Genomic DNA, 10,608 nt, shown 5'->3' with positions numbered 1-10,608 from the left:
AGGGTGGCCAGTTACTGGCGAATTACCCTATATCTCAAAAAAAAAATGTTTTGTTTTAACCTCGTGCCGCTCACCATTTAAAATGATAGAGGAGTTTCGAAAATTTTACGAGACAAAGGATATGCTACTGTGTTTGTTTTTATGAAAGTTGAAATTCCATTGAAACAGAGTACATCGTAATGTGCATTGAGCGGTACGAGGTAAAATATGTATCTAAAACATATATGTCACCCATACAACCATTTCCAGTCGCCGTTACGACGCGGTGTAGACACATCTTGTGTCGACACCGTCTGTTTCGGTCACAATTCCAGTCGCAGAGTCGTCGCCGTGTCGACACAGTTACCAGAAATGGGGAAGGGTCGACACATGACACAAAGTGACATAAAGTGTGGTCGCCGTGTGCACACATTGTTTCGGGTTTGCGACTACTTTATGCCAAAATCATTCGTTCATTCGTTCATTTTGTTCCTGTCAAATGGAAACTGTCAGATGGAAAAATAGTTAAATAAAAATAAGTGACATTAATACGCCATCTCTAAAACGGATTACAAGACGTAATTATATATTGTTTGCATTTATATTACAATAGGACTTAAATTATTATGGGGAATTAAACTGCTCGAGTGATTTGATAAACTAAGTGTAATATAATCAACGCGCCACCACATTGTTTTAGTTTAGCCGGAAATGAAATTGTTTACTTCTCAGTGCTTGTGTTCATAAATATATTATTTGATGCATTTTTAGTACTTCGATGCGTATACTATACTTAAATAACAGAAATAACGCTTTACATACTACGAAACTTGTTAATTATGATGTATAAATATGGTTTAAGGCTGAGAAATATTGCAGTCACAAAGTAGTCGCAAATGTTTCGACTTTGTGTCGACTCTGTGTAGACACATGACACGCGCTGTCAAAAGTAATAACAAAGTTACTGGATTTGCAAAATGGCTCCTTGTGTTCATTTGTTTTCAGATATTCTCAAAGTGTAAAAATGACGTGGTCAGAGATGGGACTTAATAGATTAACTGTTTATTCGACTAATTAATGGAATAAAAAAAGTTAATCCTCAAATTTTAATCACGATTAGTTTAGTCGACCTAACATAGATTCGGTTGGAAGTTGACAGGGGGCCATTTTTGTACGTAAAAATAATAGAAATGTCTTGCATGCAGATGGTAGCCAAACACTTTGTCATAAATGTCGAGATGGGTGTCGATTTATAGGTTTTAGGGAGTGCCGATTTCGAAAATGATGACCATTTTGGAATCCAAAATGGCGGCCATGCACTGTGTCATAAAAGTCGTCATGGATGTCGTTTTATACGTTTTAGGGGGCCCCAATTTTGAAAATGATGACCATTTTGGAATCCAAAATGGCGGCCATGCACTATGCCATAAAAGTCGTCAGGGGTGTCGTTTTATAGGTTTTAGGAGGCGCAGATTTCAAAAATGATGACCATTTTGGATTCCAAGATGGCGGCCATGCACTATGTCATAAAAGTCGTCATGGATGTCGTTTTATAGGTTTTAGGGGGCCCCGATTTAGAAAATGATGACCATTTTGAAATCCAAAATGGCGGCCATGCACTATGTTATAAAAGTCGTCATGGGTGTCGTTTTATAGGTTTTGGGGGGCGCAGATTTAGAAAATGATGACCATTTTGGATTCCAAAATGGTGGCCATGCACTATGTCATAAAAGTCGTCATGGGTGTCGTTTTATAGGTTTTAAGGGGCGCAGATTTCGAAAACAATGACCAATTTGGATTCCAAGATGGCGGCCATGTACTATGTCATAAAAGTCGTCATGGATGTTGTTTTATAGGTTTTAGGGGGCCCCGCTTTCGAAAATGATGGCCATTTTGGAATCCAGAATGGCGGCCATGCACTATGTCATAAAAGTCGTCATGGGTGTCGTTTTATAGGTTTTGGGGGGCGCAGATTTCGAAAACGATAACCATTTTCGATTCCAAAATGGCGGCCATGCACTATGTCATAAAAGTCGTCATGGATGTCGTTTTATGGGTTTTAGGGGGCCCCGATTTAGAAAATGATGACCATTTTGAAATTCAAAATGGCGGCCATGCACTATGTCATAAAAGTCGTCATGGGTGTCGTTTTATAGGTTTTGGGGGGCGCAGATTTCGAAAACGATAACCATTTTCGATTCCAAAATGGCGGCCATGCACTATGTCATAAAAGTCGTCATGGATGTCGTTTTATAGGTTTTGGGGGGCGCAGATTTAGAAAATGATGACCATTTTGGATTCCAAAATGGTGGCCATGCACTATGTCATAAAAGTCGTCATGGGTGTCGTTTTATAGGTTTTAGGGGGCGCAGATTTCGAAAACGATGACCATTTTGGATTCCAAAATGGCGGCCATGCACTATGTTATAAAAGTCGTCATGGATGTCGTTTTATAGGTTTTACGGCCCCGCTTTCGAAAATGATGACCATTTTGGAATCCAGAATGGCGGCCATGCACTATGTCATGAAAGTTGTCATGGGTGTCGTTTTATAGGTTTTGGGGGGGCGCAGATTACGAAACGATAACCATTTTCGATTCCAAAATGGCGGCCATGCACTATGTCATAAAAGTCGTCATGGATGTCGTTTTATAGGTTTTAGGGGGCCCCGATTTAGAAAATGATGACCATTTTGAAATCCAAAATGGCGGCCATGCACTGTCATAAAAGTTGTCATGGGTGTCGTTTTATAGGTTTTGGGGGGCGCAGATTTAGAAAATGATGACCATTTTGGATTCCAAAATGGTGGCCATGCACTATGTCATAAAAGTCGTCATGGGTGTCGTTTTATAGGTTTTAGGGGGCGCAGATTTCGAAAACGATGACCATTTTGGATTCCAAGATGGCGGCCATGCACTATGTCATAAAAGTCGTCATGGATGTTGTTTTGTAGGTTTTAGGGGACGCAGATTTCGAAAATGATGGCCATTTTGGAATCCAAAATGGCGGCCACGCACTATGTCATAAAAGTTGTCATGGGTGTCGTTTTATAGGTTTTAGGGGGCCCTGATTTCGAAAATGGTGACCATTTTGGAATCCAAAATGGCGGCCATGCAGTATGTTATTAAAGTCGTCATGGCTGTCATTTTATAGGTTTTAGGGAGCGCAGATTTCGAAAATAATAACTATTTTGGAATCGAAGATGGCGGCCATGCACTATGTTAAAAGTCGACATGGATGTCGTTTTGTTGGTCATTCATGGTCATCATTTTCGAAATCTGCTCTTCCTAACACCTATAAATCAACATCTATGACGGCTTATATGACAAAGTGCACGGCAGACATCTTGGAATCCAGAATGGTCATCATTTTCGAATTCTGCACTCCTTAAAACCTATAAAACGATATCCATGACGACTTTTATGACAAAGTGCACGGCACACATCTTGGATTCCAAACTGGTCATCATTTTCGAAATCGGCACTTCCTAAAACCTATAAAACGATATTCATGACGACTTTTATGACAAAATACGTAGCGGCCATCTTGGATTATAAAATGATCATCGTTTTCGAATTCTGCACTCCCTTTAGGGACCTATAAATCGACATCCGTGACGACGCAAGTTATCTTTATTTTCAGATCTAACAAATTGCTACAGAATACAAAGGACAAAAAAAGAAGCGAGGAGGTAATGAAACAAGCAAAAATACAGATGATTCCTCGACGCAATTGGATGCTTCTTAAATTGTGTCCAGATTTTTTTGTCATAAAAGTTTTTATTTTTCACGTATTACTCTCACAAGTTCCGTGACATTTCGACCTTGTAATTTTTTAAGTAAATGTTTTTGTTTATCTGTGAGGATCTCACTAGAATAATATAATCAAGGTATGTTTATATTTGATAATTGAAATAGTAACGCAAAAAAAAATTATATTTGTGTCTTATATTCCTGCCGAAGACTTTTATTTTTCCTTTTCCTTCTACACAAGTTTGGTCAAGTAATAAGAATTTAGGGCTCTCAATTTTATTTTGACTTCTACAACAGTAAAGCTACGAGGCCATGTTTGGTATCGTTTTCGTATAAATTCGCAGCAAATTTAGTTATGGTATCACATTGACACCATTCCAAAGTAAAAACATATAAACTTACTTTCTTTTAAACTCCTCTTCACGTTTACACTGCTGAACAGTTTTAATTTAAATTTAGTACACATATATTTTGAGTCCCGAGACAGGACATAAGTTATCTCAAAAATCATCCTTCAAAGGTGTGAAATGAGGTGTAGGGGGGAATTCAGAATTGACTTCTTGAAGTTAATACTGTTTCAAGTTTAGGTTTGAGGTCATGTTTTTTTTTATCATTTTTAACTAAATCAAAGATGTAGACCATCCCAAATTTAATATAAATCGGTTCAGCGGTTATTGATTTCCCGTACAAATTTCCACGCCACTTGTCACACCTTCAAAAGATGATTTTGGTTATAAGATCTATCCTATGTCCTGTTCCGGGACGCAAACTATTTCTATACCAAATTTCAACGAAATCGGTTCAGCGGTTAAGCGTCAAGAGGAGTTTAAAAAAAACCGACCAAGTGCGAGTCGGACTCGCGTATTAAGGGTTCAGTACATTAAGTCCGACTCGCGCTTGACTGCACATTTCTAATAGGTTTTCCTGACATCTATAGGCAAAGAACTATTTTGTGTATTCAGACAGACAGACATACAGACGCACGAGTGATCCTATAAGGATTCCGTTTTTTGCTTTTGAGGTACGGAACCCTAAAAAGATTTTTTTAATTTTGTGGAATGGTTTCAATGTGATACCTTAAATGGATTCAGCAACCCAGATTTATACGAAAACGATACCATACACGGCCTAGCACCTTCACTGATGTAGATATATCAAGATAAAATTGAGAGCCCTAAATAAACTAAACTTTCAAGAGCGGATATCTCAAAAACTATTCAACATATCGAAAAAATTGACTGAATAAACTTGTAACAAATTAAATTAACTTTCATTTTGTATAAGTGGCCATGTCGCTAAGATGCATAGTTTCCGAGATATAATCGAAAAACCGGAAAATGGGACATTCAAAGCCCCCTCTCTTCCCCCCGCTCAAGGGTTACGGCCGGGGACTTTTGATATGTTCACCTCCTAACTTGTCCAAACCAAGTTACAGAGTCAAAAATTGTGTTCCGAGCATTTCCCTCTACAACTTTTTTGAGCATTCGTTGGCTGACCTAAGTAGCTTATTGCATTTCTTTAAAAACTTTTCTGTAAAAGGTTGACGGGTGTTGGGTGTTTATATGGTTTTGGTCGATTATTATCATTTGCATCGCCCATGATGACTTACTAGAATTACTTACGAGCACACGAGACACTAATAGTAGTTTGACAAACCTTGGTTTTCAAGAGGTATTTTATATTGACATTTGCTGTCACAAATTTGCTGTCAGATTTAGTCGCAAACCGCACGCAAAGTGCACACAAATGTGTCGACACCTTGTTACGGAAAAGTGTACACACGGCGACGACACTTTGTTTCGAAACAATTCTAGACACATTGTGTGGACTCTGTTACGACACATCTGACATTTAGTTACCACTTTGATGATTCTGCGACTGGAATGGTTATATGGGCAGTCTATTTTAAAATTCAGTTTATTTAGAAGTTAGGAATAAATGTTTTTTAGGGTTCCGTACCTCAAAAGAAAAAAACGGAACCCTTATAGGATCACTCGTGGGTCTGTCTGTCTGTCCGACCATTCCCCCCTCCCCTTTTATCTCTGAAAGTACTACCTCTGAAAATTTTGAAAAAAATACACAAAATAGTACTTTACCTATAAATTTGACAGGAAAATCTATTAGAAATGTGCAGTCAAGCGTGAGTCAGACTTATGTGCGGAACCCTTGGAACGCGAGTACAACTCGCACTTGACCGGTTTTTTATTTTAATTTTATCTATTTTTGCCTCAGATCAAACAATACCAATTTAACTTTCACTATAAAAATAAAGCTAAGGGCTCTATCACACTAGCGAATATCGAACTCGTTGCGCGCTCGAGCGAACTCGCCAGTGGGATAGGGCCCTAAAACAAACAATATCAACTGTGATGTTAACAATTTTCTAAATACTGGTTACACAGTCAATTTTGAAGACAACTTACATAATTACATACGAACGTTTTATATTAAATAAAAGCTTCTAATAACCTTCTAAAAATTACATTATAACGCAATTATTGGGTCCTATACTAGGCAGACCATTGAAAATAGTTAAGGTGGGAAGAAGTAAATTTTGGTACAGATAATGTTACACTGTAAACTGTAACCGTAAATAGTAATAAAAACAATAAATAAGTAATTAATATAATTGTGTAATTCGCCTACAGTCGACGGCTGTTATCATCTCCGCAGTTTCCTGAAAAAAAAATTAAATGACGTCGGAAAAAATGATATTGTTAAGTAAAATTCGCCAGTACCTGGCCACCTGTTAGTAACTGGCCACCCAAAACTAAAAATGAACTTTATTCTCCTATAAACAGAAAGTTATTGAGGGTGGCCGGTTATTGAAACCTTATATAATGTTTATTATATACTACAATGAATTCTGTTCATAGGTTAATTGAATTCATTTTTAGTTTAGGGTGGCCACTTATTACCCGGTGGCCAGTAACGGAGCTGTACAGCGCCATCTACATCAACTATCAAATCTAAAGCACGATATTCTTACACTTGACATCTCTTTCACAACTTATAACTCTTTGCTACAAGCGCCAGGCATGCGTCGTCAATTACCTACTGGCCACTTTTTAATAACTGGCCACCCTATACTAAAATGAATTCTGTTATAAACAGTATTCATTTTAGTATAATAAGGTCAATAACTGGCCACCATAGGATATAATTTTTTACTAAACATTATCATCAATGGGCAGGTGAAGTTAGGGACGAAGCTAGTTTAAAATAAATCACCATACCTATTTAAAGGCTTCTCTTTATAACAGACAGGCATCCTGTTGCGTCTAGTTCTGATCTCACGAACTCTGTCCGCTCCGCTATCGCTATCGGGGGCAACCATGATTACGTCACAGGAGTGGGGGGCAAGGAAATGTGACACAAGGAAAGAAGGACCATATTATGTACTGTAAAAAATATAACAACATACCGATTTAAAGGCTTCTCTTTATAAGTGACCGGTTTCCGGTTCCGCCGCGTCCTGCCCTCGCTGACCCTGTCCGCTCCGCTTCCGCTATCGCTGTCACCGCTGTCTCTCCTGTGGAAAATACTTATTTACAGTACATCTGATGCTCCATTACGACACACTGTGCTATAATAAGCACATTACGTAACTGTGTCAAAAATTTAAAGGGCTATGTATGTACTGTAAAACGTACGATACTCGTAGGTAATTCGCCACTCGTTGCGAATTTCCTATTTTTCGCACTTGTATCGTAAATAACTATTGTATAATAAGTGCAGAAAGTAACCAATTATGTAGATTGTAATGAAAACACACATTAAGTGCATTCGTCGTCGTCAGTCGTCCATGATATAGTCGCACCATTACACTTCGTGGGCTATCAAATCCGCTGCAGACTTTTTACGGTCTGACTATAGCTCGTTTTTAGCATTATTTAGCATTAGATAAAAGGTAAACGATCTTGACGAATCTTGTTATTGAATAATAAGTCACGGCAAATATGTAACAATTACGAATCCTGTACGATTATTTACATTCTTTTGTTTTCATTAGTAATAGTTACTGATTTTAAAAAAGCTAATACACGTCAAGATTGCGTAGTCATTTTCTAATGCTAAAAAAAAACTATAATTACATTACACATTTCGATTTTTTATGATTTTACATGTAATACTGGTACGGTGGAAGCGCTGGTGGCCTAGCGGTGAGAGCGTGCGACTTGCAATCTGAAGGTCGCGAGTTCAAACCCCGGCTCGTACCAATGAGTTTTTCGGAACTTATGTACGAAATATCATTTGATATTTACCAGTCGCTTTTCGGTGAAGGAAAACATCGTGAGGAAACCGGACTAATCCCAATAAGGCCTAGTTTATGTGAGGGGGCAGGTAGAGGAGCCTCACGGGGATGATGGGAATGAAAGTCAGGATCCAGAGCGATGAGGGGTATTTAATATTTAAATAAAAAGGCACCTGTAACAATACAGGTTACGTGTTAACAGATAGGTATGTATAAAAATACTTTCGTAATTCAGAAGGTTAGAAATCAAATAACTTACAATATGTGCCTTGGTGATGATGTAGGTATATATCTGGAAGGTGTGCAGGGCCACAAAACGAGCACTATACTGAACTGCACGCACTTATGAATTATTACGTTTACTAATAAAAATCACACTTAAACGGTCGTGTTTAGAAACTTGGGAAGTACAGTCCGTTAGATAAAATGATGTTTATCGATCAAAGTATGTGATCGAACTGAAAATAAAAATCATTGAATGGAATTTGGAATAGGATTTGAATTTCAAAAAGGAATTTAGAATTTGTATGGTGCCAGAAATAGTATGAAGGTCGATAGTGTAACGCTTCGTTACACGCACCGTTACACTACCGGGGTCGCCCTGGAAGGGAAAATCCTGGGGCTTATGGCCAAAGGATTTTTCCGTAATGTAAATATAATGTAATGAATATGGGTATGAGTGATAAATTTAGAAGGTGGGGATGTTATATACAATGTTTATCATACAAGAGAGGCGATTTAAACATGCATACCAAAGGTCATTCATACATCATCTTATAAAATTTTGGTTAATTGTTTAACCAAAATAAGTTTCAATAGAGTACTCCTTTAAGTAGAGGACGTACTCATTAAATCGCTCTCCATTGGTATTAAGGCTTATTAATCAGTAACCACCCGCTGAATATTAATGAATCTAAATATAATATCTACAATAATGTGTACCTACAAAGAGTACGATTGTTGAAATTTATTCAACAAAGTAATGCCGTATGGAATGTAGGATTACTACAAAATATTATAAGATAATTCCTTAATGGAATTAATAAATGTACTGTACGGTACGTATGTACCTAAGTACGTAAATATGAACGTTATGTCAAGGGAAGAAATATATAAATAAGTATTGTTCTAACTCTGGTAGAGTTAGTTTTGAGTAACGTTATATGAACGTAATATAACGTTATATAAATTAAATAGTATAAATGAACGTATAAATTCGTACTAAGTAGGTATGTACGAAATGTAATGAGTCCGAAATGTATAATGGGGATGAGATATAATTATAAATGTATAACATTATATACAATATTTTACAAGTTAGGAGCTTAGGAGAAAAGTAGCTAAGTTTGAGCCAAATAAGAATCTAATTAAGGAAAAACAGTATATTATTTATTTTAGAATTTTGGGGAGAGGTTTAAGGTCTCTAATATGCCATCGTCCGAGCATTTTGCCGGACATGTCTTGTAGGACATATACTAAGGGTGATATTTTTTTTAGGATAGAACATTTAATAAACTTGGGTGCAAGTTTAGCAGAATAGTGTTTAGGAGAATTACTAATTGCGTAATTTCGTTTCCAGACGATGTCATTTTCGTTGAATTCGAAATGTTGGTGATGTTTATTATACGATGAAGAATTGGTTTGGTGTGCTCTCCAAAGACGGGCTTGTACTTCGGAGAAGACAGGCTGGAGAAGACCAAGATTATCAGCGTATTCGTCTCTGGGCGCGAATATAATATCATCTGTGAGATCAGATTTATCGTATGCTGATCCACATGTGACTAATTCGCGACCAAATACAAGGAAAGAAGGAGTATAATTTGTTGTTTCATTTACGGAAGTATTAATAGCAAATTGTATCTTATGTAGGTTGATATCCCAATTCCTGTGGTCATCCTGTATGAATGAGGATATTGCTGTGGTAACAACTTTATTATATCTCTCCACGGGATTTGGTTGGGCGCATTTAATTGCGCAATAGTGTATTTTTGGGATCTGATAGGAGTGGAATAAATCCGTTGTCTCTTGACTAACGAATTGAGGACCATGGTCAAGAATTATGGTCTGTGGGATTCCGTACACTAGGAAAACTAGGTTTTCTAGAATATGAACGATTACTGATGACGTAGCACGTTTAATCGCAAAGAGGAGGCAGTATTTTGAAAAACAGCAAGTAACGACAAAGATGAATCTGTTGTGTTTTAGTGTAGTAGGCAAGGGGCCGATCAAATCTATTGAAATGCATTGAAAGGGTCGAGAGCATTGCTTAGGTTTACCCATTAGGCCAAGTTTTAGTTGGGTTTGGTGTTTGCAAGCTAAGCAAGTCTCGCATTTGGCAATAAAATTTGAAATATCTTTGTACATTCCTGGCCAAAAATATTTCAATTTAACTTTATTGTATGTTTTAAATGTTCCGAAATGAGCGCAAGTTGGGGTGGAATGATTTTCTGTGATAATGGGTATTCTGTACTCTAGTGGGATAACTTCTTTCCAATTATACTCAGATTGGAGTAACGAAGGTGTTTTTGAGTATCGGTATAATTTATTATTATGTATTATGTAATCTGGAGTGGTGTTGGGGTTAGAACTGCATTTAGCGTAGATATTATTATACCAGTCGTCA

At 37.3% G+C, this 10,608-nt stretch overlaps 1 protein-coding gene across 1 annotated transcript in view; it reads right to left on the bottom strand.

The window, feature by feature from the left end:
* Positions 1–4,838: 4,838 nt before the first annotated feature.
* Positions 4,839–10,608, bottom strand: part of LOC134663383 (uncharacterized) — a 32,281-nt gene continuing 26,511 nt past the window's right edge. The window contains exons 12-13 of the mRNA XM_063519746.1: positions 7,155–7,262; positions 4,839–6,407 (exon numbers count right to left, since the gene is read on the bottom strand). Coding sequence (XP_063375816.1) covers positions 6,392–6,407; positions 7,155–7,262 — 124 coding nt within the window. The 3' untranslated portion in view covers positions 4,839–6,391. The remainder of the gene's footprint in view (positions 6,408–7,154; positions 7,263–10,608) is intronic.

This window comes from Cydia fagiglandana, chromosome 4, assembly GCF_963556715.1.
Source record: "Cydia fagiglandana chromosome 4, ilCydFagi1.1, whole genome shotgun sequence".
In the NCBI taxonomy this organism is placed as follows: Eukaryota; Metazoa; Arthropoda; class Insecta; order Lepidoptera; family Tortricidae; genus Cydia; species Cydia fagiglandana.
The sequence above is the reverse complement of the archived record's forward strand: the minus strand, read 5'-3'. Positions and strand labels throughout refer to the sequence as shown.